Source organism: Eubalaena glacialis, chromosome 2 (genome assembly GCF_028564815.1).
Source record: "Eubalaena glacialis isolate mEubGla1 chromosome 2, mEubGla1.1.hap2.+ XY, whole genome shotgun sequence".
In the NCBI taxonomy this organism is placed as follows: Eukaryota; Metazoa; Chordata; class Mammalia; order Artiodactyla; family Balaenidae; genus Eubalaena; species Eubalaena glacialis.
This window is the reverse complement of record NC_083717.1, coordinates 167,691,403-167,717,943: the sequence shown is the minus strand read 5'-3', so window position 1 is coordinate 167,717,943 and position 26,541 is coordinate 167,691,403. Positions and strand designations below refer to the sequence as shown.

General features: G+C 43.5%; 1 protein-coding gene across 6 annotated transcripts in view; it reads left to right on the top strand.

Moving 5' to 3' along the window:
- Positions 1–19,500, top strand: part of AREL1 (apoptosis resistant E3 ubiquitin protein ligase 1) — a 44,591-nt gene extending 25,091 nt beyond the window's left edge. For 5 of the 6 annotated variants that reach the window (XM_061181063.1, XM_061181062.1, XM_061181061.1 and 2 more), the window contains 16 exons: positions 487–724; positions 4,239–4,408; positions 4,652–4,832; positions 5,032–5,279; positions 7,121–7,198; positions 7,971–8,112; positions 8,244–8,365; positions 9,448–9,523; positions 10,053–10,162; positions 11,476–11,655; positions 11,829–11,954; positions 13,663–13,792; positions 13,880–13,938; positions 16,161–16,250; positions 16,670–16,845; positions 16,955–19,500. In XM_061181063.1, coding sequence (XP_061037046.1) covers positions 487–724; positions 4,239–4,408; positions 4,652–4,832; positions 5,032–5,279; positions 7,121–7,198; positions 7,971–8,112; positions 8,244–8,365; positions 9,448–9,523; positions 10,053–10,162; positions 11,476–11,655; positions 11,829–11,954; positions 13,663–13,792; positions 13,880–13,938; positions 16,161–16,250; positions 16,670–16,845; positions 16,955–17,057 — 2,229 coding nt within the window. In that variant the 3' untranslated portion in view covers positions 17,058–19,500. The remainder of the gene's footprint in view (positions 1–486; positions 725–4,238; positions 4,409–4,651; positions 4,833–5,031; positions 5,280–7,120; positions 7,199–7,970; positions 8,113–8,243; positions 8,366–9,447; positions 9,524–10,052; positions 10,163–11,475; positions 11,656–11,828; positions 11,955–13,662; positions 13,793–13,879; positions 13,939–16,160; positions 16,251–16,669; positions 16,846–16,954) is intronic. The other variant, XM_061181065.1, reaches the window with a different exon arrangement.
- The last annotated feature ends 7,041 nt before the right edge of the window (positions 19,501–26,541 follow it).

The following is a 26,541-nucleotide window of genomic DNA, read 5'->3' as shown; positions in this document are numbered from 1 at the left end:
CCAACAGCATTACTCTCTGGCCCTCTGCAGAAAGTTTGCTGCCCCCTGCAATGACTCCTCCACTGCAGCCTTGTGCCTAGCTCCATAGTCTGAACCCCACTAGCCCTGCCTAGTGCTTTTGTTCACTCCGTGCCAGTGGTACCCACTGACTTACCTTTACGTTTGGGTTAGCATTGATAATATAATAAAAAAGGGCAAGTAAGACAGGGTAGGCAGCATCTGTGATTCCGAAGTGTCAAGTTGAAATGGACTCAATGGCGTATTTTACCCCTTTCCTCAGAATACATTAAGAATTTGTTCATGACTTAATGGTTTTCTTTGAAGCATTGAGAGAATTTGTTCCTTCTTGTGTGAGCAGGACTGTAGGAGTGGGTGGATACAGGGATTTACCAGTCACCTCCTCCCTCCCCACACTCTCTCAAGTAACACAGGAAATGATTTTCTCCCCCTGCTCAATAATGGGTGTCCCTCTTCTCCCCACCGCAGTTATTCTATAAGAACGGGCAGCCCTTTCCTGCAAATCGGCCTGTAGGACTAAGAGTTCACATCTCTCATGTTGAGCTAGCAGTGGAAATTCCAGTGACCCAGGAAGTCCTCCAGGAACCCAGTTCCAACGTGGTCAAGGTGGCCTTCACTGTGCGCAGGGCTGGGCGGTACGAAATCTCCGTGAAGCTTGGTGGATTAAACGTGGCCTATAGTCCCTACTACAAGATTTTTCAGCCTGGTAGGTTGTTTTTTCTTCTTTCTCTCCCTCCATTCCTTCCTTCCTTTTTCTTTTCCTTTTTTCTTCTTCTTTTCTTAAACAGTGCCTTTGTTGAGATTTAATTCACATGCTATATAATTCATTCATTTAAAATACACAATTTAGTGGTTTTAAAAATTTGTAGACTTGTATAACCATCACCACAGTCAATTTTAGAGCATTTTCATTACCCCATCACCCTGTACCCAGGTTACTCCATATTTTCCCCAAATCCCTTAACCCTAGGTAACCCTGATCTGCCTCTGTGGACTTGCATACTCTGGGTACTACTCTACCATTTACATCGCACAAAAGTGTGATCATTACATATGTGGCCGTTTGTGACTGGCTTGTTTCACTTAGCATAATGCTTTTGAGGTTTGTCCATGCTATAGCATGAATCAGTACCTCATTTCTTTTATTGCTAAATAATATTACATTATATGGATATACCACATTTTATTTATCCATTCATCAGTTGATGGACATTTGGGTCGTTTTCGCTTTTGACTACCATAAATAATGCTGATGTGAACATTTGTGTACAGTTTTTGTGTGCACATATGTTTTCATTTCTCTAGGAGTGGAATTGCTGTGTTATCAGCCGGGTAAGTTCTTAAGGGGTAAGGGTGCCAGAATAGACCAAAGGTAAAGTCTTCTGATTTTTGAAACCTTTTCAAGTAAAAGCACCTTGACCCTAATCCTACCCTTGCTGCCAGTATGTGTTTTACTTCTTACTGAAGAGTGTCTGCCCAAGCTTCCAGCATCTTAAGAATTGAGGCCTCTATCTCAACTTTTTTTACCCCCTTGTGTCCTTTGTGCCAGATAATAGATGTTCGTGTGCTTTAAAGCCTAAAAGTATAATCTCTGACTCCTGGTTCTGCAACATACCGTTTAGTGTGCTGAGACCCTGGCTGTCCTGTTTGCCCTGCCTTGACTTCCTTTTGACGGTGTCATTAGATACTGGCCAAGTTGGTGTCCACTTTGGGAGTCAAACCATAACAAGAGGGGTCTTGAGAAGATTTGCATATGTTTGCTTGAAAGGTCCTCAGTTTTCTTTCTCTTATAACAGAGGAAGCCTCCGGACAAGGTGGCTCCCAAGCCTTCTCCCTCTCCAGGTATTTCCTCCTTTGCTTCAGTGACTCACTCACAGACTCCTGTCTCACGAATTAGCATCACCTTGCTTCCTTGCCATCAGTGGAGAACAGTTCATATCCTTATAATGTGTACCAGCCCTTTTCTTTTTAAACTAAAATTGAACTATTTACTTTGACATGATTGTAGATTCTCCTACAGTTGTAAGAGATAATACAGAGGGATGCTCTGTACCTTGACCCACTTTTCCCAGTGGTGACATCTTACAGAACTAAAGTACAGTATCACAGCCAGGTTATTGACATGGATACAGTCAAGACACAGAACATTTCCATCACCACAAAGATCCTTCATGTTGCCTTTTGACAGCCACACCCATTTTCCCTCCCTCACCCACCTGTTTTTTAACTCCTGGCAGCCCACTAATCTGTTCTCCATTTCTTTAATTTTGCCATTTCAAGAATATTATATAAATGGGATCATAACAATATGTAACCTTTTGGTTAACATACCTTTTTTTCACTCAGCATATTTGTCTGGAGATTCATCCAGGTTGAGTATATCAGTAGTTGGTTCCTTTTTATAGCTGGGTAGTATTGCTTGGTGTGAATATACCATACTTTGTTTAACCATTCACCAGTTGAAGAACATCTGGGTTGTTTCCAGTTTTGGGCCATTATAAATGGTGGTTTTAATTTGCATATCCCTAGTGGTTAACAATGTTGAACATCTTTTTATATGCTTATTTGCCCTCTGTGTGCCCTTTTTGATGAAATGTCTTTTCATGTCTTTCACCCATTTTCTAAATGTATTTTTTGTTTTTTACTGTTGAGTTTTGAGAGTTCTTTAAGTCCTTTGTTAGAAATGTGGTTTGCAAATATTTTCTCTCAATCTTTAGCTTTCCTTTTCATCCCCTTAACAGGGTCTTTCACAGAGCAAGACTTTTTAATTTTGATGAAGTCAATTTATTGTTTTCCTTTTATGGATCATGCTTTTGGTATCTGAGAACTCTTTGACTAGTCCTAGATTCCAAGGATATTCTCCTATGGTTTTTTTCTAAAAGTTTCATAGTTTTACATTTAGTATTTAAGGTCGTGATCCATTTTTAGTTAATTAGGTCAAGATTTTGACCTTTGACCTTTTGTATACTAGGTCAAGATTTTTTTTTTTCTTATAGATGTCCAGTTGCTCCAGCGTCTTTTGTTGAAAAGGCTAGCTTTCCCCTATTGCATTGCTTTTGCACCTTTGTCAGGGATCAGTTGGGCATATTTGTGGGGATCTATTTGTGGGTTCTCTGTTCTATACCATTGATCTGTGTGTCTGTCCCTCCACCAATACCAGAATCTTAATTACACAGCTATGTAATATGTCTTGAAATTGAATAAACTGACTCTTTCCACTTTACTCTTCTTTTTTATAATTGTTTTAGCTATTCTAGATCCTTTGCCTTTCCATATAAATTTTAGAATAATACTGTCTAAATCTACCAAAAAATCTTGCTGAGATTTTGTTAAGAATTGTGTTAAAATTATATAGCATTTGGGAAGAATTGACATCTTTGCTATGTTGAGTCTTCGAATTCATAAACATGGTATGTATCTGAATTTCTTTTTTTTTTTAATTAATTAATTTTATTTATTTATTTTTGGCTGCATAGGGTCTTCATTGCTGCGCGCGGGCTTTCTCTAGCTGTGGTGAGCGGGGGCTACTCTTCGTTGCAGTGCGCGGGCTTCTCATTGCGGTGGCTTCTCTTGTTGTGGAGCACGGGCTCTAGGCACGCGAGCTTCAGTAGTTGTGGCACATGGGCTCAGTAGTTGTGGCTCGCAGGCTCTAGAGCACAGGCTCAGTAGCTGTGGCGCAAGGGCTTAGTTGCTCCGCGGCATGTGGGATCTTCCCAGACCAGGGCTTGAACCCATGTCCTCTGCATTGGCAGGCGAATTCTTAACCACTGCGCCACCAGGGAAGTCCTGAATTTATTTTTTAATCAGCGTTTTGTAGTTTTCAACATACAAGTCTTATACGTGTTTTGTTAGATTTGCACCTAAGTATTTCGAGTTTGTTTGTTTATTTTGCAATTATTCACTTATTTTTAAGGCCTGCTTCACTTGTAGGTTCCCAGGGGGGTTCTAGGTACTATATCTATAACTCTCAGTTCTGTTTTCTCCAAGTTTTTCTGTCATTTTGTTTAGTGCTTGCAGTGATTAGGAATTTGTAAAAATGAGTTCCCAAAAGTTCATTTGAATTAATCTCTTTGTTTTCTTTTTTCTCTCTGCCTCATAATGGTACTGTTTATCCCTAGGAACTGGGCAGGCACCCAGCTTTCTAGGACTCACTGACTGGGTAGATCTTTGTGTCCTAAAAATCACCTCTCTGACGTTATGTTCCATTGTCTTTGTTCCAGGAATGGTGGTTCCTTCCAAGACCAAAATCGTGTGCCATTTTTCTACTCTCGTGTTGACCTGTGGGCAGCCACACACTCTTCAAATAGTGCCCCGAGATGAGTATGACAACCCTACCAACAATTCCACGTCCTTGAGAGATGAGCACAATTACAGTCTGTCCATTCATGAGGTAAGCAGGCTCCCATCTTGCCCTGCGTGCTCCCACCTGTCACTCTCACCCTTTCTAGTTCACTTCCATCCATCTTCTCCCTGACTGTTGTGCCTGCCTTCCTTCATCTGACAATACCTATCTCATTAGTAACTGTGAGACTTCGATTAGCTCGTAGATAGGAAAGTTCTTTGTAAAGAGTAAATTACTGTGCAAACAGGGAGAATTATGTATGGTTGGTGATGCTTTGTTTTCCTCCTGTAGCTCGGTCCTCCGGAAGAAGAGAGCGCTGGTGTCTCATTTGAGAAGTCAGTGACATCCAACCGGCAGACCTGCCAGGTGTTCTTGCGGCTCACCCTGCATTCTCGAGGCTGCTTCCATGCCTGCATTTCATACCAAAACCAGCCAATCAATAATGGCGAATTTGACATTATTGTCCTAAGTGGTGAGTTGAGAGAAGAGCTATGATTTAGTCCTCTTCTCAGGCCACTTGTTCTTTGCACGTCTGCACTCTTCTGACCAACCCCACAAATATTAGATATTTGAGCCAAACTTGGTTTAGAGCCCTGTGGACTAAAGGTCTAGTGATAGGTAACTTTCTCCCCTGTCTTGCACTTTAAACCTTATTCCTTGTTATACTTCAGAGAATGAGACGAATATTGTCGAACGCAATGTGTCCACCTCAGGAGTGAGCATTTACTTTGAAGCTTATCTGTATAATGCTGCCAACTGCACCAGCACGCCGTGGCACCTCCCGCCCATGCACACAAGCTCTGCCCAGCGCCGGCCCTCCACGGCTCTGGAGGAGGAAGATGAAGACTCACCCTCTGAGTGTCACACCCCTGAGAAGGTGAAGAAACCGAAGAAGGTGTACTGCTACGTGTCACCAAAGGTTGGAACTCCCATTCTTGCCCCCTGCCCGAGCCTGCTTGTAATTGGTATTTGGTTACAAAATCCACAAAGCAACAGTCTGAGAATCAGAGCGAGATCATTGCCTTGTCGGGGTTCAGGGATACTGAGGAGGCTGCTTCAAGTTGAGCAGAAGGCCGTGCCTCCTCTCCTGTTGCCCGTGTCTGGTTTGGCTGGACTACATCTCTGTCTAGAGAGTCTGTGCCTTGGGACTTTAGAGCTCCTGTGGCGTTCTGCTGTTTGATTGCTTCTGGGAAGATTTTTCAAGGCATGGCTCTCAGAGTTTTAAAGAAAGCTACTTTTAACCATTAACAATTTCTCACTAGTGTAAAAATTACTGTTGGGCCCTTGTACTATTTCAGAACAATTTGATCTTTCATTCTGTGATTTGTGAAACCACAACAGATGTCATGATCCGGGTACAGGATTGGAATAGAGAAATTTTGGCAGAGACAAGGAGGTGAACTTCCCAAGGCCCCTGAGCTAAGAGGCGCTTTGTCTTAGGGGTTTTCTTTTTTAGTATTTGTATTTTGCTTATTCATACAGACCTCAGAAAAATGAGACTCTTGAAACATCCCATTACATTCCTTTAATTGCATAACCGAAACTGAGTTCTAATTCTGTTCTACTTTAGAACACTTCACTATGTACTATTCATCATTTAAAAATCTGGCCTTAATTTGGCCTGGGGGAATGGCAAAGAGGGAAATGGTGAGGTAGAGATAAAACAAGATTGGCTGTGACCTGATAATTGTTGAAGCTGGTGATGACTTCATTGTACTGTTTTCTCTTCTTTAGTATGTGTTTGAAATTTTCTTTAATGAAGAGTTCTTTAAAAATCAAGAAAAAAATCTGACCTACTACATGTTCAGATAGCAGGGTTTTTTAAATTTTTATTTATTTATTTATTTTTCAATATTTTAAAAAATTTATTTATTTTATTTATTTATTTTTGGCTGTTTTGGGTCTTCGTTGCCGCACAGGGGTTTCCTCTAGTTGTGGCGAGCGGGGGCTACTCTCTTTGTTGCGGAGCACGGGCTCTAGGCGTACAGGCTTCAGTAGTGTGGCACGCGGGCTTAGTAGTTGTGGCTCGCAGGCTCTAGAGCACAGGCTCAGTAGTTGTGGCGCACGGGCTTAGTTGCTCCGCGGGATGTGGGATCTTCCCGGACCAGGGCTTGAACCCGCGTCCCCTGCATTGACAGGCATAGTCTTAACCATTGCCCCACCAGGGAAGCCCCACAGGGGTTTTTTTAGATTGAAAAGTTATTGCATTGTCTTTTCTTTTATTGTAAATGGCAACAGACCTCTTTTTATTCTTACATAAAGGATTTTTATGAACTTTTTTGTATGAGACTCCTCCCATCCCCCACCCCCTCTTCCCCAGCAAATCCTTGGTGCCATTCAAATAGAGATAAAGCAGTGGGCATGGGCCACTGGTGTTCCCTGTCCACTGACTTGGAAGAAGTCTCTCTGAGCAGCATCTGGCTAAGCAGAAGGAGATTTTGATTGTCTCTGGGTGAAATGTTCTCTACTTATAAAGTGAAAACCTGATCTCAGATATTTGGAAATGGTAGTAAGACTTGAGTATTAAGATTATGAAATATCTGTGTGAAATTGCATGGTGAGAGAAATACTTTAAATTTGCCTATTTTAAGATAGAGTTGATGTTTTCTATTTGATTTCAGTCCTAAATTATCTTCTTTGTTCAGAGAGGAAAAGGGTTATCATGAGAAATGTAGATGGGGACTGATATTTGAATTACTATACCCAAATAGAACCTCTTTATTTATCATTCACTTCATTTTCTATATGTTGGTCCTCCAGCAATTCTCAGTGAAGGAGTTCTACCTGAAAATCATTCCCTGGCGCCTTTATACCTTCCGAGTGTGCCCAGGAACAAAAGTAAGTTGAACCTTACATCCGGTTCATGTAGAGCAGGCTTCAGCCTCCAACATCTCAACCTTTTCTTTTTTACTAGAAGGACTTTTGGTGTTTCTGGAAGTTCTCATTGTGCACACAGGATTTATTGCCAAATAAAGAAGGAGTTGTTACCTCCTCGTGAAGGATGTAGTTCTAGGAGGACACGTGCCTACAGAAACAGCAATTGGTAGCAAGTCAGAATACTTCAACAGTTATCTTTTGCCCCTAAGACTAAGTTATTGGAGAGGGTGCTGGTAACTCTGACCTGAGCTTGGCTTCCCAACGTGCCAAAGATAGCTCTTTTAGCACCAGTAGTCTCATCTATTAAAAAAATTTTAAAGATTTTTAAAAAGTGGGTTTTTTTTTTAAACTCTTCTGAGGTTTTGGAATCTAAAGGCAAATCATTTTCCTCCAGCCAGTTTGCCCAACCTATTCAGGTGCTCATTTGCTATTTTACATATCCTTCCTGCTTTCACCCTTCTTATATTTTATGTTGGAAAGTCTGTAGTGTTGCCTGTGATCCTTATTACTAAAGGTGGTCTCTGTGACTCGAGTAATTTAAAATAAAATCTGAATCGTTGAGCACTGAGGTGAAAAACAAGGAGTTGTACTCCTGGTAGGTACTTACTTGGGGAAAACAGGCTTAACTTGTTTTTGTTGGTTGGTGCAGAGGGTAGGGATGTGAAGATTTTTTGCTGGATTTGAGCGCTTTATAGATTAACTCCTTTTCTTTTTTTTGTTTTCCTTTTGTTAGTTTTCATACCTTGGCCCTGACCCTGTCCATAAGCTGCTCACACTGGTGGTGGATGATGGCATTCAGCCTCCTGTGGAGCTCAGCTGTAAAGAGAGGAACATCCTAGCGGCCACGTTCATCCGCTCACTCCATAAAAACATAGGTGAGTTTGGACAGGGATTCTGACGGGGTAGGCAGTGACCCCAGATATCTGGGTGCCTGAGGGTGTAGAGGTGGCCTGCACAGGTGTCTTATAATGAGGCTGTAATCATGATGGATCTTGCTGCTCCTTAGGAGGCTCTGAGACCTTTCAGGACAAGGTGAACTTTTTCCAGCGAGAGCTTCGGCAGGTACATATGAAAAGACCACATTCCAAAGTCACCCTGAAGGTCAGCAGACATGCCTTGTTGGAATCGGTGCGTAAAGTTTCATCCCTGTCAAAAGTTGTCAAAATTTTCCAACTAGAAACCTCTGTGATATTTGGTTATATTCTGCAGGTTATCTTTTTTATGAAACCCACATCTCTCTCTTCTTTAAACGTTATTAAAGACAGTGTTCTATGCATTTGATTATACTGAATTTGGGGCAGATTTGTTGGAGGTATGTTATTGAAAGGAGAGACTAGTTGACACATTGGCTTTAAAATCAGACTGAACTAGCTCCTGAACAATTTCATGGAACTCCTATTAGTTTGAACTAATCAGATTGCTTCCCTCCTCTTTGCCTTCATTATTTCATCTGTAAAATAAGAAGAGAAAATGCAGACAGATGACTGTTTAACTTAAAAGCATTAAGGGCAGGTGTTAAGTTGTTGTTATAGAAGAAAGTTCCTGTTATTGAATCCCAGGAATAGAAGAGCTCTTGTGGGGTTAAAAGGAAACGATTTTTGTCGTCACTCTGGCCTGATGGAAAAGGAACACCTGATGTGTGTCTGTCTCCACTACATAGACACTGGCATAGTTCTCACGTTCCTTGAGAATGAGAAGGCCTTGGTCCCTGTCCAGAAAGTGTTTGTGATGTTTAGCTCTGGTAGGTGCTGCTGGAAACCCACCTTCTCCTTGTGGCATGGCTTCCTGTCTGAACCTAGGCTTGTGGCTAAAAATGTCTAGCGGATAGACTGTACTTTACTGAAAACCAAGACTCCTTGGTTCTCTTGCTGACAGCTTACTGATCTGAGCCATTGTTACTTCTTTATTTAAGAGTTTTCTCATTAATAAAATGAGGATTATTAAAAAAAAGAAGTTTCAACTTTCCAGTAAGGCAATGGTGTAAATATGAATTAGATTATTTTTGTAATTTTAGATTTCTTCTGGAGATATTTACATTTTAAATATAAGATGGTAGTATTCAAGCTTATTTATGAGTAATATATTGCCTCCAGGTACTTGTGGTTATTACATGGACAATGGCAATGTTCTTGTGTTTTTGTCTTTAACACCCAAGAGATACTGGCCAGTGTTCTGACGGTTTCCTTTCTTTTTCTTTCACTGCTTTTCAGTCTCTGAAAGCCACTCGGAATTTCTCCATCTCAGATTGGAGCAAGAACTTTGAAGTGGTTTTTCAGGACGAAGAAGGTCAGTTTTGAAATTTCATATTCATCTTTTTTAACTCTCCTTCCCACTCCTCCTTGTCTCCTTACCCCGCATCCACAAAAAACAAAAACAACCCCCCTACACATACTCGCCACCCCTGCCCCAGCTTCTTTTTCCCTGGGAAAAAGAAGTCATGAGTCAAGACAAAAAGGGTGGCGTTTACTGGCTAATAGCTTGGTAGACCTTGTAAAGCACATACATACAGGGACTTGGAGGGAGAGTTTGAAGCAGAAGGGCAAAGTAACCTTTGTAGAGAAATGTCAGTTTCCTAGGATCTCTGATCTGTATCCCCACACTAGGAGGCATTAGCTTAGTGATCAGAATACCTTTAATCCTACAGAAAGAGGGGATTTCAATGAAAGTCCATAGCTGAGGTGGGATGGAATGGGGGACACCAAGGTGGTGGAATGCAGGAAGTAAGGATCGGAGAGTATAAAATGATGAATAAATGAACAAAAGTGATAAGAGGTGGTAGGCCAGAGTCACTTTTTATTTTTATTATACTTTCCAGCTCTGGACTGGGGAGGACCTCGCCGGGAATGGTTTGAGCTAATCTGCAAAGCACTATTTGACACCACCAATCAGCTCTTCACCCGATTCAGTGACACCAACCAAGCATTAGTGAGTCTGTGACCTCCGCATGGGTGGGAGGAAAATGTGGATTGTGTTATAACGAAGAGACTAATAAGAGTTTGAACTAATCAGATTGCCTCCCTCCTCTTTGCCTTCATTATTTCATCTGTAAAATAAGAGAAAATGCAGACAGATGAATATTTAACTTAAAAGCATTGTAATACAGTGGCTATTCTACTCCTTAGTGTTTTAATAATTAAGCCACTTTTCTCAAAACATACCTGAAGCAATTGAACTCTGTACAAGATCTCTCTCTTTTTTTAAAATTTATTTTATTTATTTATTTTTGGCTGTGTTGGGTCTTCGTTGCTGTGCACGGACTTTTCTGTAGTTGTGGAGAGCGGGGACTACTCTTCGTTGCGGTGCGCGGGCTTCTCGTTGCGGTGGCTTCTCTTGTTGCAGAGCATGGGCTCTAGGCACGCGGGCTTCAGTAGTTGTGGCTCGCGGGCTCTACAATCGTTGTGGTGCACGGGCTTAGTTGCTTTGCGGCATGTGGGATCTTCCTGGACCAGGTCTTGAACCATGTCTCCTGCATTGGCAGGTGGATTCTTAAACCACTGTGCCACCCGGGAAGCCCCTGTACAAGATCTTTGACTAGGTGGAGTAGAGAAGTTGACTTTGGCTGAAAGAAGTTCTGGTTTAGGGAAAAGGCATTATATCATCCAGTGATTAACTTCCGTTTGCAGCCAGGGACCATGAAATAAATATAAGATTCTTCAATTTAATGTAAGTCCATCTTTGCCCTTTATCCTCCAATCACTTTTTTTTTTTTAATAAATTTATTTATTTATTTATTTTTGGCTGTGTTGGGTCTTCGTTGCTGTGCGTGGGCTTTCTCTAGTTGCAGCAACTGGGGGCTACTCTTCGTTGCGGTGTGCGAGCTTCTCATTGCAGTGGCTTCTCTTGTTGTGGAGCATGGGCTCTAGGCATGCGGGCTTCAGTAGTTGTGGCACACATGCTCAGTAGTTGTGGCTCACAGGCTCTAGAGCGCAGGCTCAGTAGTTGTGACGCACGGGCTTAGGTGCTCCGCGGCATGTGGGATCTTCCCGGACTAGGGCTCGAACCCATGTCCCCTGCATTGGCAGGCGGATTCCCAACCACTGCGCCACCAGGGAAGCCCCCTCCAATCACTTTGAATTACTCAGTGGTGGCTACCAAACAACTAATGCCATTTGGATGGGCTCTTTGATCTTTACACTGAAATTCTGGCTCCCTTGGGATAGAGTTGGGGAGGGAGGATCTTTACAGAACTAGGCTTGAAGAAAAATGGCCCAGGGCCTTTTAATCTTTCTCTTTGACAGGTGCATCCCAACCCTAATCGCCCCGCTCATCTGCGCCTAAAGATGTATGAGTTTGCAGGGCGCCTGGTGGGCAAGTGTCTCTATGAGTCCTCTCTAGGAGGAGCCTACAAGCAGTTGGTCCGAGCTCGCTTCACCCGTTCTTTCTTGGCCCAAATCATAGGACTGCGTATGCATTACAAGGTAACTCTTAGGTGTGCATTTTCTACTAAGGCCCCTGGCCATTAACTCTGGAATCTCTCCACCCTCAGCTTATTATTCTTAAGGTTGAAGGGGTAAGTGGTTCCAAGCAGTTACAAATTTCGTTTCTGGGTAACAGTAGTCATGTTCTGTTCTGTGTCTTTCTGTCTCCTCAGTACTTTGAAACAGATGACCCAGAATTCTACAAATCTAAAGTTTGTTTCATCCTCAACAATGACATGAGTGAGATGGAGCTGGTCTTTGCAGAAGAGAAATATAACAAATCAGGTCAATTGGATAAGGTGAGAAAGAGAACTGAAGCCTGTGGGTCCCATTTCCCAACCTCCTCTAGAGCAGGGCTCTCTAGTATAACTTTCTGCAATGATGGAAGTGTTCTCTGTTTGTGCTTTTGAGCACCCAGAATGTGGCTGGTATGACCAAATAACTGAATTTCTAAATAACCACATGTGACTAATGACAACCATATTGGAGAGCATAGCTTTGGGGCATTGCATCCCACACTGTGTGGTCTTGGCCTATTTAAGTGGAGCCAAAGACACGTATACCCATCCATCCCACCCATTCCTACTTTCCAGTAGAGAAAGAACTAAGTGATAGTGAAGTGTCACTGCACAAGCAGCTTTGGCAGGGATGACAGTGTCTTTCTTAACATTAGGGGCAGGGATGTAGATGACTCCTATTTTAACACTGTGCGTATATATTTTTAAACTTTTTACTAGAAAATTAATGGCCAAAAGTATTTCTGATGAAAATGTGGTTTTGTTTACATCCTGGGGTTAAATAATATCAAATGGTAACGATGAAGCTAAAGTTGCAGTCATAAATAATTGAAAGCAAAATAGCGAAGACTGAAAATTTGTGATCACTGATAGCACTGAACTGATAATCAGATACCTTTGTGAACATTGTGGGGATCCCAGCTGACGGCCTTTGCACGTTTGTGGGCAGAGCCTGTCTTCCTGACCCAGCACTGCAAGGTGTCTAGAGTCAGTGGAATACTGAATTAGGGTCCACAGGCCTAGGGGAGTACTGATTTTAAATGGATTTAATATGAATACTAAATCTTAGTAATTTACTACTTAGGCTACTAGTTAGAAATGCTTACACATATAAAATAAAAATATCCAGAATTGTGCACAGTAACAGAAAAAAAGTCTTAACACGTTTAGATCCATTGAGAATCCTTGCTCTGGAGCAAAGTTCCGTCCCTACCATGCTGTCATCAGAACCTTAAAATCTGATCTTGTAACTAAATGGAGGCCTTCACTACTCACCTATGAAGACAACCATGGTCATTGTACACAGGTTTTCTGGGGTTGTGGCATTAAACTGTGCTTCAGGGCTTCCTCAAAGCTCCCTTAGGAGTTATTTATTGGAAAGAGTGTGCCAATTCTATTTGAGAATCATGCAGTTCAGCTTTTTCTTTGCAGATAGAAAAATCGGGAGCCCAAATATCTAAGTGACTGAAATCCTGTAGCAAGTTAGTCTCCAAGTATCAAGCCGTGGCTTTTTCCATTGACTCACATTGGAAATAGAAGAATGTAGGGAACATCTATGCCCATCTTCGAATTTTTGAGACCTGAAAAGACTTCTTCACTACTTATATGGTTTTATTTATTCTCAATTGGCTCAGGGGTTTATAGAAGAGGTCAGTAATGGTTCAATTTTGGATCATAGAAATGTTAAAATATTGCTAACAAGGAACCATAATATCTTCCTGTTGCATCACCACTGTTTGACCAGGTCAGAGGAGACTTACTGAGAGACCCACTTCAGAAACAGTAGCGAGGAGAATATATAGCAATAGCGGTAGGAAACCTTAAGCTTAGTAACTAAATAAAACCAAGTGTGTTGAAAACCTGAACGCACAGCAGGAACTTGTGACCATGGTGGAGTTCAATAATGCTGTGTTTGTGGGACATACTGGGCAGATGTCATCTTATACCCTCCAGTCCACATCCTCTCCCTGTCTTTTGCCTCTTCTTTCAGGTCGTAGAACTTATGACAGGTGGAGCTCAAACCCCAGTCACCAACGCGAATAAAATCTTCTATTTAAATTTGCTGGCCCAGTATCGGCTGGCCAATCAAGTGAAGGAGGAAGTGGAACATTTCCTAAAAGGTGGGATCCTGTCTACTCTTGGCTTTGAGGTGAAAATACTTGTATCCATGGTGTGGATATGGCTTTAACTTGGTTACTTTGTTTCAGGCCTGAATGAGTTGGTCCCTGAGAACCTTTTGGCTATTTTTGATGAGAATGAGCTTGAGGTAAGTGCTTACAATTGACACCTCCTATTCTTGGCTTGCTTTTTATTATGCCCACAGGAACTGGATTACTGCACCTTCTGTTATGAGATGCAGTAGGAAAGCCCTTTAAGAGTTGGTTTTACTTTTGTCACTCTTCCATGCGTGGACCCCTTCTCCAGCTTTTAAAAAATTTGAATGTGAAAATTAGGAATCAGCAAATTACTAATTATGAATAGTAATAATTAATATTTATTCATCAAATATTATTGATACTGGTCAAGTAGTAAAGAATGTTGGTATCCTGCACAGTCTTTGTAAATCCTATGACCTTTAAAGTTGATTTAAGGGAATAATAGAATTTATTTGTTCAAGAGACTGTTTATTGAGTGTCTTCTATATGCCATGTGTTTTTGAGGAACTGGGGAGCTAGGAATGAATAAGACCAAGTCCCTGTCCTCATAGAGCTACATTCTAGTGAAGGAAACAAACCAAAAGATGTGATGCATTTCACAGCTTTGTGTTACAACACTATATAGTTAATATATTCTTATTTTAGATCCTGTAACACCCAAAATGTGGCTATAAGATGGTAAATACCGTGCTATAATTAGCAAAATTGAAGTTCCATGAACTTCAGGTATAGACAAAAAATAAAACCAGCTTGCTTTTACCTGCTGCTCACAGATGATACACACAATGCAAGTTACTAGCTTTAGCTTTAACTTCCCGTAGCCTTTATGAGGGGCATGTTTCTATAAACTATTTCCTATAGGGAGGAAGTTCTTTAAAAATGGGGAAACAAAAAGTAGTTTCAGGTAGTCTTGCACAGTTTTTATTCTTATTAATTGAATTGGCTTTGAGAACAAGAATCAAAGTCTCATGCAATTTTCAACACGTTTTGTACCTTTAGATATGAAATCTGCATAATGAACTCTCCATCTCTCAGCCTGAAGTTTCTGACAGACCTGTCACCTCTTGCTGTCATTTTCTGGGCTGAGGAACAGCTTCTGGTGTAATTTGTTTTATCCTGAAGCAAAGCATTTGTAACAATTCATAAAGTGCGTAGGAGGAAGGACGCAGTCTCTTAACGGTTGTTCCCCATCCTGCTCTTAGTTACTCATCAGCTTAGCAAGTTCTTTTTGAAGGAGCCAAGCTTCTCAGGCTTAATTTGGGCTTTTCTTTTCTTTGATTAGGTTGTTTCATTCTTTATAGCTATTGGATGAGTACTTAGAGTCTGCTAAGTAACTTGCTGGATCTTGAACCAAATTAGGACATCAACAAGATGTTTAGGGTTCTGGTGTCATTAATGTTCTCATTTTTTGGCATTCTTTTTCATTTATCTGATCAAGTAGAGGCAGGGCTGAAGGGATGGTAGTAGTTCAATCCAGAAAAGAAGGATGGATCCTGGGAAAAAGGAAAGGCCATCTAACAAATTCATAAATGGGGCTGGGGGTCTTCATGAAAGGGGAAGGGCCTGCTTTTTCCCCTGGTATTCCCAGGCCACATCCAGAGCAGACTGTCAGTAAATACTTGGTTCCCTTTCTGTCCTCTGTTTCAATTCAAAATAATATATAGCAGCAGTTCTTAATTAGGGGTGCGCATCAGAAGCCCTTGGGAAACTTTTTCAAAATACACAAGCTTGTAACCTGTCCCTAGAGATTCTGATTCAATAGGTCTGGGGTAAGGCCATAGGCATCTATCTATCTATCTGGTTTTTTTTTTTTTTTTTTTTTTTTTTTATTTTATTTATTTTATTTATGGCTGTGTTGGGTCTTCGTTTCTCTGCGAGGGCTTTCTCTAGGTGTGGCAAGCGGGGGCCACTCTTCATCGCGGTGCGCGGGCCTCTCACTATTGCGGCCTCTCTTGTTCCGGAGCACAGGCTCCAGATGCGCAGGCTCAGTAATTGTGGCTCACGGGCCCAGTTGCTCCGTGGCATGTGGGATCTTCCCAGACCAGGGCTCGAACCCCTGTCCCCTGCATTGGCAGGCAGATTCTCAACCACTGCGCCACCAGGGAAGCCCGGTTTTTTTTTTTTTTAAGCTGTGTGATTTTTACCACACTGGTTAGGAACCATTGGCCTATTATAATTGATTTTCCTAAAGCAGTATTCTGGCATTATGACCTCACCTTATGTCTCTTTCTTGGTGTTTTCTGTATTCCACATTTTGCATGTTAACATATTTTGACCTTATGGTGGGACTTTGCACCTCTGACTATCCTAGTAACACCTGACTATTCTCCAGCTGCTGATGTGTGGGACTGGGGACATCAGTGTGTCTGACTTCAAAGCCCATGCAGTGGTCGTTGGTGGGTCATGGCATTTCAGAGAAAAGGTAAGTGGGCCAAATTTCTTTAGTCGAATTTGTGCTGTCTTGTAAGGAAAAAGTTTCAGAAGGAAAAAGTCGAGTAGTCGGAGAAGCAGACATATCAACTGGGAAAAAGTGATATATGTGGGAAAGGCAGGTGGTCATCCAGGCAGACGGGAACCCTGGACCCTAAGGGCTGTCATGCTGCTGCCACAGAGGCAGTACATTGGAAAGGCAGAGAAATAGAACCAAGTAATCAGCGACTACCCTCCTGACCGTGTAACAGTATCAATTCCTTTTAAAGAGGTTGTCGACTCTAGCCGTTCCTACCTGTGTGCAGTAACTGGGGTCCACCCCCACTTCAGGATATCCTGTTCCTTCCCCCGCAGGGGTCAACTCCTAAGCTGCACGTAGGTGTGACCCCAGCCTTGTGCTCTCCCTGCCAGGTCATGAGGTGGTTTTGGACCGTGGTTTCCAGTTTGACGCAGGAGGAGTTGGCTCGGCTGCTTCAGTTCACAACAGGCTCGTCTCAGCTACCGCCTGGAGGCTTTGCCGCCCTCTGTCCCTCATTCCAGATTATTGCCACTCCGACCCATAGCACGCTACCAACTGCACACACGTGGTGGGTATCTGACTGCCTGGTGCGTGCTGTCACGGGGGATTATCTTTCCAGCCCTTGCCAGTGTTTCTGGTGGTGTGAGTTAATCACTTCTCTCCCCTTGGCCTTCCAGTTTCAACCAGCTGTGCCTCCCTACGTATGACTCATATGAAGAGGTGCACAGGATGCTGCAGCTGGCCATCAGTGAGGGCTGCGAGGGCTTTGGCATGCTCTGACCACTCTCTTGCCATCCACTTGGCTCCCGTGCTTTCTGGAGCATCCGAGTGCACATAACAGACATAACCACTGACCCTAGCATACACAAAACCATCAGCCAGAAGCTGCTGCGTGCTCTCCAGTGTCTGGAGTATTCAGTCACCTACAAGCCTTGTCCTTCCCTCGCCCCCTCCTTTCCCATCTCCTCCCCCAGGCCACTTTGGCAGGTACATAATCTGAGCAACTCGCTCAGTCATGAGAGGAGGGCCATGCCGCTGTGCTTGCACTTGGTTCTTAGAAGCTCTCAGTAGCCGGAGTGGCACTGGACTACCTCTCATGGTGACTGATAGCACAAAAGGATCTTTTCTGTGGTGTCAGAACTGGAAAAGGAGCTTTCCTTGCAAGCGTTTCTGGAAATGATCATTAATCCACAAACAAGAACTCCATAATAAGCTTTTTCTTGACTATGAGCCTGTGAGATAGACAGACCTAAGAATGTGAAAGATAGCTGGGCTGTTGCCTCCAGTGCTGAATGTGATTCTCCTTTAGGCTTATGGGGCACGTCTAGGCACGTGGCTGGCTCGAAGACTACTGATGCTTGTCCCTGAGTTCGTTCTTTACACTGAGGTGTGGCTGGGCTCGGCCACTTACCTCCAGCTTATGCAGTCTGCTAAGAGCTGGGGATTCTTTAGATTTCTACTGAAGAAAATTTTGGAGCAAGAGATTGGGACAGTACGATAGCATGCCACCGATCCCTGGTTCTCTCTTTGCTTGGTGTTCCCTGGCAGCACTAAGGCAAGGGAAAAGGAATCAGTAATTTAATTGCTTCTCACAGGTCCTTAGGGCCAGGACACAGGGAACACACATAGAGGAGATACATCAGATGATAAATAAACACCTAGCTGTCCCAGTTACTTCCTGTCACTCCATCAGTTACCAGCAAGGGCAGCTAAGGAGGGAGGAAGATAAATTAGGTTCACTGTTACGTGATGATTGAAGAGAACCTGCAGCTGTTTCTTGGAAGATGACAACAACCTTTTTCATTACGATTTGAATGAAGACGTTTTCAAGACTCAAAATCTCATTGAATTCCCAAGTTTCTGTTTCTAAGAAGGCTTTGCTGCAAGCTACCATTCCCAGTGGGGCAGTCGACTCAGAATATTTACAAGCCATCTTTATTGCCAAAACCAGCAAGTACAAAGAGTCCAGAGATGAGGCGGGATTTGCAGCAGTGCCTTGGCCTCCTGGAAGCACGTCTGAGCCCTCCTGTTCCCAGAGATCATGAGGAACAAGCCTTCCTGAGCTGCTACAATTCCTGCCTGACCTCACTCCTTCGCAGTTGTCATTTGTCCTTCTTGGCATGGGTGCTGACCTCACTCATCCTTGGGGTCTAGGATCCAGCATCAGGGCCTCTGTACCCCAGGGTCCTCCATGCCACACGGTCACTGCTCTCCTCAGGGACCAGGACAAGGTGCTGCTGCCTGCCCCGGTGTTTTCCTATGGGATATGTACAGGCAAGTTTCATCATCCCCCGGGAAACATGATGCTGCCCCTTGGGCCCAGAGAGGGTTTCCAGCTGGGGGACATGTGGGTTGGTTCTGCTGTCTTTGGCTGTTGTTCCTCTTCTGGATTCTGCATTCTCCTCTCCAGAGACTCATGCTGGAGCTCAAGTTGATTTTCTTGGTTAGATCTGTCCTTTTAAGCTCTAGTCATAGCACTTTTCAGAGCATCCTGGGTACCATTGCAGCCCAGCTGCGTCCTGCAGTGGTCCTTAGCCCCAAGGACTTTGTTTAACAAAACCCTTTGGTACTGTTGTGGTTTTCTGTTCTTCCGGTTTACCCTGTCTCTCCTAACTATTCAAAAGTATCTTTGCTCTTTAGGCCTTTCCTTTGACCTTTTTTTCTAATCCTGCTTTGGAACTAGCCAGTGTGGGGAGAGGTACACCATGTCGGAGAGAAGGAAGAGTGTCTGTTACTTCTTGAGCAGTTTTCTATTCACGTTTCTTATTTTGGCCAGTTGTTTTATTTATGCCCTTGTGACCCAGATGCTTGGGGAGCCAGCTAACCTCCTGGCCTTTAGTCTCTTCAAAGGAGACCAGGCACCAAGTGAACACCAAGGAAGATGTCGGCATGTTTCTAGAACTTCAGCAGAGACCAAGCCCTGCTGCTGCAAATTTGTCAGGCCAGACAAAAGGGCCAGACAGTTGCAGCAATAGTGTAAATATTTTGTACAGTAAATAAATGAATGTTTAAAAGGACTAAGGAGCAAGTGACTGCTTTACGTGATGATTCAGGGCTTAAATTGGAGGTGGGGAAGGAAAAGAAAAATTTAGAAATGTTTTTGCATTTCCCCAGTAATGCCTTCAGAAGCAGTCAGCTTGGGCTTCCCTGGTGGCGCAGTGGTTGAGAGTCTGCCTGCCAATGCAGGGGACGCAGGTTCGAGCCCTGGTCTGGGAGGATCCCACATGCCGCGGAGCAACTGGGCCCGTGAGCCACAACTACTGAGCCTGTGCGTCTGGAGCCTGTGCCCCGCAACAAGAGAGGCCGCGACAGTGAGAAGCCCGCGCACCGCGATGAAGAGTGGCCCCCGCTTGCCACAACTAGAGAAAGCCCTTGCATAGAAAAGAAGACCCAACACAGCCAAAAAAATAAAATAATTAAAAAAAAAAAAAAAAGAACTTCCCCAAATTAAAAAAAAAAAAAAGAAACAGCTTGGGATTGAATGTACTCCCAGAGCCCTGGCCTGGCCCAGACTTTCTTGCCCTTTCACCCTTCCCTGATTGCTGTCCATGGTGCCAGGCAGGGCCACAGTGCTTGCTTGCACAGAGAGTCAATGGCTGGGACAAGCAAGTGCTTGTGCTCAGCTCCAGAAGAAGAAACCAGGCTGGCAAAAGTAGAGGATGTCTGTTCTCATCAGTCTTTTAAACATTAATTAGTTGTTGTTTTACTACATAAGAGACTCAGTGTAGAAAATTTGGAAGTTAAAAAAAAGTACAAGAAAAAATGTTACTTGCCATCCAGAGGGAATAACACTTTGGTGGATGGCCTTCTTATTTGCATATAATCACACATGTATTTCTCAATGTGCCCTTGACCCTCCCACAAAAGTTTGCATATGGCAAACAAAAACGCTGTTCCACAAAAGTTTTTGGGTGGTAGGCGGGACCAATTCTTTTCTAACCACAGATAAGCTTGGCAGAAAGAGAAGACCAGACCTCTGATTTGGGCCTTGTAGGAAAAGTGTTAGGGACCTTGACTTTCTTGGGGAAGTAATCATGGTGTCTTTGTGCATTGGTTCCCATTCTGGAAAATCAAAACAAAATCCCCTTTATAATTGTTTTTCTTTTTGTTTTTTTTGTCATTTTTTGTTAGTTTTTGTTTGTTTTGTTTTGTTTGGCCACGGCGTGTGCCTTGCTGGATCTTAGTTCCCCGAGCAGGGATTGAACCCTGACCCAGCAGTGAAAGCACTGAGTCCTAACCACTGGACCATCAGGGAATTTCTCTGTAATAGTTTTTAAAATACAGATTATTTTTTCTCCCCACCCCTACCTCCCAGACCCAGTGGATTGGAATCTTAACTTTAAAATTACTCCTTTAGAGTGCATTCAAGGTACTCCCACTTCATCAAACTCCCTTGAGTGGTATGAGATGTCTTAAACACACAAAACAAAATTCTGTCCCTCCAACTTTACACTTATAGGTTATTTAACAGTCCTACATCATTTACACATGCTGCTCTTGTAGCTTTGAATGGGTCACTATGAACATTCGTCACTGAGTGATTTCATCCCATCATGCAGTTATTCATAAGACTCAGGAGGCTGGTAGAATTGTTCTTGAATTAACACAGTAAAATACTGCCTTCAGCTTCTCATGCACTGTTACCTTCAAGCCACTGCAGCTCAAGCTCTGAGACCTCTGCCCAGCTACACTTCTCTTAGGACACAGTAGAGGTTCTCCAGCAGGTGGCTTGACCAGAGGGCTCCTTACCTCTGCTTTGGCTTCACTTAGGCCCTCAAGCGTAATAGACCAGCTCCAGGTATCCTGTAATTCTTTCTTTTAAAAATGAATAATTCCTTTTTTCTTTTATTTTGAGATGAACATATTAAAAAAGAAAGGCATACAAGCATGTACAATTTAACAAATAATTATAAGGGAAGCGCACATGTAACCACTATCCAGGAAAGAAAGAAAACATTATAGCACTGCAGAGCAAGTCTCCTCCCACCCTTCTAGAGGTAACTTTTCCTGACTTTTAGAATGATTGTTTCACCAGTTTCCTTTTCAAACAGCCTGCCCTAAAAAATCACAGTGGGGAGGGGGAAAAAAGAGCCCATGTGATCTCATTTATTTATTTATTTATGGCTGTGTTGGGTCTTCATTGCTGTGCACAGGCTTTCACTGCTTTGCGGTGAGCAGGGGCTACTGTTGCAGTGTGCGGGCTTCTCATTGCAGTGACTTCTCTTGTTGCAGAGCACAGGCTCTAGGTGCGTGGGCTTCAGTATTTGTGGTATGCAGGCTCAGTAGTTGTGGCGCACAGGCTTAGTTGCTCCATGGCATGTGGGATCGTCCCGGACCAGGGCTCAAACCCGTGTCACCTGCATTGGCAGGCGGATTCTTAACCACTGCACCACCAGGGAAGTCCCCCCATGTGATCTCTTGATAAGATGCTAACCAAGGTCAATTTCTCCATAGTAATTACTATACCTCAGTTAGTTTTAAAAGTCTTCTGAAACCATTGTTGCCCCATGAGAATCTAGTTCCCGTTCCTGATGCTGAAATCTGAGGAATCATATTCAAAGACCACCACGTCTCTCTGCAGAGGTTTTTCCCCAGATATCCTAAATTGGATACTCCTTTGCTTTTATACTTTGAAGAGGTTTTATGGATTGATCTAATGTGATCATGATTCTCTTTGGTGGTCAGCAGCAGGTTCTTGAGTGTAGTAGTATTGAAAATGACTTGGTACTAAATTGTCCCCCAAATTGTGGGATGGGCTAGTATTTCTGATTCAGAGTACTGAATCTGTGCACCTTCTAACAGAAAGCCATCCCAAAGTTCTTGGAGAGCTTAGGTTTTTGCTTGGAGTACAAAGGGAGGGGATTTAGAAATCTGCAGAGGCTATGGTGATGATCTTGGTCTGTATGTGATAGAGAGGTGCTGCTAGTTGGGATATGCCTTGCTACAGATACCTTCCTCACCCCCCAGATCAATTCACTTAACGTTGCTTGTATATGAATACTTTGTGGTGGCCACAGCAGGGACCTGGTTCGCTGTGGTGAACTCAGGTGTGGTCTCTACAAGATGCTCAGTGAATTCCTGGTGAGGAGATGTAGAGGACACAGTCTCTTTCGAGAAGTCAGAGGAGTGATAGCTATAGTTCTTTTGATATGGCATCAGAGGTGGCCTTAGCAGAGTTGTCCAGGTTGTCAGTAGGGTCCTGGCTTGTTAATACCAGCCAGCAGCCACAGCTTCTTAAACACAAGGTGGAGATAATGTTGATAACGTCTAGGGGCAGGGATCAAACACACTAGCACAGAACCAGAGCATCTAGTCACCTTGCAAGAACAGTAGGAGGCTCCCCTTGTAGTCTTCCTTCAGGGAGATGATGGATAATTTATCCAGGATGAAGCCTGTGGATATGGTTGCTACTTCCTTGCAGTCCCCAGTTACCAGGCCAGCATGGCCTTTGTAGTCTTTGATGGCCATGAATGCCTTAAACCATGTTTGGCTGGCCAACCAGGCAACTTTCCGAGTGAGCAAGGTCTTAGGACTTCATCTCTTAGGGGTGACTCTAGGAAGAAGTCACTCGAGCTAGATGAGGATATAAATTTCTTTTACAAACTTCATTGTGTCCTAGACCAGGTGGCTCCTCCTGATGACAGGAACCTACTTGTATCCTATGTTTCTGACTCCAGAGCCCCTGGGCCTCCAGCCTCCCCTGCGGGACAGGCATCTCCTGTCATTTGGCCTTTTCTAAAAGAAGATGCCCTTGAATGCTTTTGCATCAAGTGTGCAGAATGGAACCCTCAAAGGGTAGAGAGCCATGAATTGATGAGCTTGAACCTTCATATTTTATTTTTAACTCCCACGGTTCAACCTTGGGCAAGACAATCTTTTAGTATTAGTTTTCTGACCTGCAAAATGATGTTGTTAACTAAAGAAAATTGACTAATAACTTGGAGCCCTTGGAAAAGTTTTCCTATATATAGTATGTGTGATACCATATTGATTATGGCTTAGGGCCCTGGTAATTTCCACAGCAGGAGACTCTATGGATCTGGGGGCAGTAGGGGATGCTAGAGTGGATGACTGGTATGGGGTGGGGCTCTTGCTCCACCTTGCCATGTCCAGGCAGGCCAGAGAGAATGGGTATTCAGGACACCTAGTCCAAACACCTGTGAAGAAGACCCCAGGTCAGAAGAGACCACCTCTCTCTTCTTCATGTGACCCTCCAAAGGCCAGAGGAAGTATTTGAAGGGACTGCATCTCAAGCCATGTCATGTGGTAGGCAACCTAATACCCTTGACTTTCCTTAACTCACCTGATCACTGAATCATAATAATAGCTACCAATTTTTGAGCTCTTCCCTTATGCTAGGAGCTTTAATATATGTCTCATGTTGACAATGACCCTGCAAGGTAAGTCTTGTTTTCTCCATTCTACACGAGACACAATTGAGACTCAGAAAGGATAAGTAGCTGCCAAGGTTCCTTAGCTAGTAAGTGGCAGAGCAGTATTTGAACATGGGTCTGTTTTATGTCAAAGCCTGAACTCTTTCCACGTTGCTGGTTTGTCTCTAGCCAGTTAGCTTAGACTAAGAAACAACCCAGGCACTGGGCCACCTGTGTTCACTGACTCTGTCTCACATTCACTTGGTGACACTGTGTGACAGATGAATACTTTACCTTTGTTTACCTGTCAGTCATTTGAGGCTTTGGGGTTTATGAGGAGAAGGCCCTATTGATTCAGCATAGAGAGCTTCTACGAGATAGAGCTATTGGCAGTAGCTTTAAAATTTTTTTGCGTAGAAAGTTCCAAAGAAAACCAGCTAATGACTTGAGTGAAGTGACTTCCAAGTTTAAATGAATCCTGCATAAAGTGTACAAGACACCCTTGAGGATATAACTGAGGAAGAATATCCTGAAATTTTAATATCCCCACTTAGGTTGAAAATCCATAGGTTGCATGCAAATGAAATACTAGAATGAGGTCCGACATGCTACCCAATACCCTGATGTTTATCTCTGGTAACTAAGTCTGCAGAAAAAGACTCATTTAAATAAATCTTTTGTCTCTAAACTCTCCTCACATGAAACGCAGCACCGTTTGGCATAGGCCAAATCTCTGGTGGTTATCTTGCTGAGGAAGTAAACATTTTCAAGAATGCCAGAGTTAAAGGGAGACACACACCTCAAACAAGACTGACTCTATTGGAACTATAAACATAGTATCTTCTGCAGGGTGAGGGGTCCTGTGCCTCTCTAGGGTGAGGTCACTGTTTCTGTGGATTTGCACATGGAGGAGTCTTTCTGAATCTTCCCATCTTTTGATGGACCAACAGTGTTCCCTCTCTACTCAGAACTCCCACTCGAAGGAGTTGCCAAGACAGTCTTCTGTTTGCCCATTAGCAGAGTCAGGGATATCAGTATTTGCAAGCCAGCTGGAGAGCCTTTGATGGTGTTGAAAACAAAATGTTATGTTCTTATGTAAGAGGAAGATTATGTGTGTGTCATCATTTTGTGCTAGTTCTCATAAATCCTGGTCTAATCCTACTCTCAAGTTGTCATTTCATTTCCTATAAGTGTACCCCTTGCCCCCACTACCAAAAAAAAAAACCTGATGTTTCTGTTCTATCACTGGGTTTATGGCCTCCCTTTTCCCTTTAGTTCTTTGCATCTCAGCAAACATCTGTGGATCAGGCACTATGCAGGGAGCTAGGGACACAAGATAGAATGTGATCCCTGCTTCTGAACAGCTCACAGTCTCATGGGGGGAGACAGACACATAAACAATGCATTTTCCTTAGAGTTTCCTTCCCCCAAGGCTTGAGCACCCAAAGCCATCACCACCCACCCCCATAGTTTCTCTCATTCCTGTTTAATCTGGGGGGGAGGCATTTCTCTTTATGCATTTAGAGATTTTCCAAAGGATAGAGTAACAGCTGCAAGTGAAATTTGTTGAGCTCCTTACACATACACAAAGGGAGAGAAGTTAGTCTCCCTGTTGATCTTCAGAGAAGCAAGAACCCTTGCAAAGATGGATTCCAAACCAAGACCAAAGGAGCAAGCCCCTAACTGTGCCATAAGTAGGCCATCATGCCTGAGCCGTTCCCAGGAAAGGGATGTCCATCATCTTAGGACCCCACTCCCCCTTTAACCTTCTCTCCCAGACAAAGCAGACCTGAGGTGTTGACTTCGGCAGCAGGGGACTGGCTAGTAGCCTGCAGATCAGTGAATGAAAGTAAAATCTTGAGTGAATGGGGAGAGGGATGTATCTCCAACACTAACAGCAATCAAAGGGTTCCTACTATGGTCAGAATAACTAGGGGGTGGCAGAGGAAAGACAAAATAATGTTATTTTCCAGGAACCAAGAGGCATGAAGAGGCAAACCAATTTCATGAGTAGCCATGCAGTTGGCTGTGGCCACTACAGGTGGAAACACAGCTTCACTCCAGTTTCCCCTGAAGTTTCTCAAACCCAGGAAATTGGAGTCCTTGGTCATGTCTTTGTAGTGTACTGCAGCTGATGCTTAGTCATCTCTGTGGTTTGGGCAGATCTTAAAGGTGATCCGCCTAGCTTCTGGGCTGGATCGCTGCTGGATGGGCCATTGCCTTGAGGATAACTTTCAGGCTGCTTTTCCCAGAGTGATTTCTCTGATACCTTGTCATGGTAATGCCAGGCTGCATCTCCTCAACAAGTCAGAGCAGCGGAATTACACTTGGGTGTTCTCCTATAATCTGACATTTGCTATCCCAGTAGGGGTAGACAGACGTGTTGTCGGATCCTGGCAGGCTCATGTGTGCCGCTCTGGAGAGGTCTGGAGGTGGGTGTGGGTACCGCAGCGATGCATCTGCCTGCTCCGTAAGGGTCTGGTTTCAACAATTCTGACTGAGATCCTGCTACACCTTGAAAGTTCTATTGTTTTGGCATCCAAGCTGTGTATCCCAGACAGCCTCTCATACTCGGAAGCAGCATGAAACTCTTTTGTCAGATCATATCTTGAGTTTTGGCTCCAAAAATATCATTGGGGATTAACTATGGGAGGATGAAAAAAAAAAAAAGCAAAGCTCCAGTCCTGACTTTTGGGGGTCAGGCTGGGCTTAGGAGCTTGGCATGGTGGGAAAAGGGGGCCAAGACAGTGGTTGGCACAAGGATATGGAGAACTTCGGAAGCAGAGCCAGAGACTCTGAGGACTGAGGCCCAGGAAAGCCTGGCACGAGTAAACGCTGGGTATTTAACCAGGAACAGTCGCTCTGTTTTTCTCAGCCTTGGCAGTAAGTCA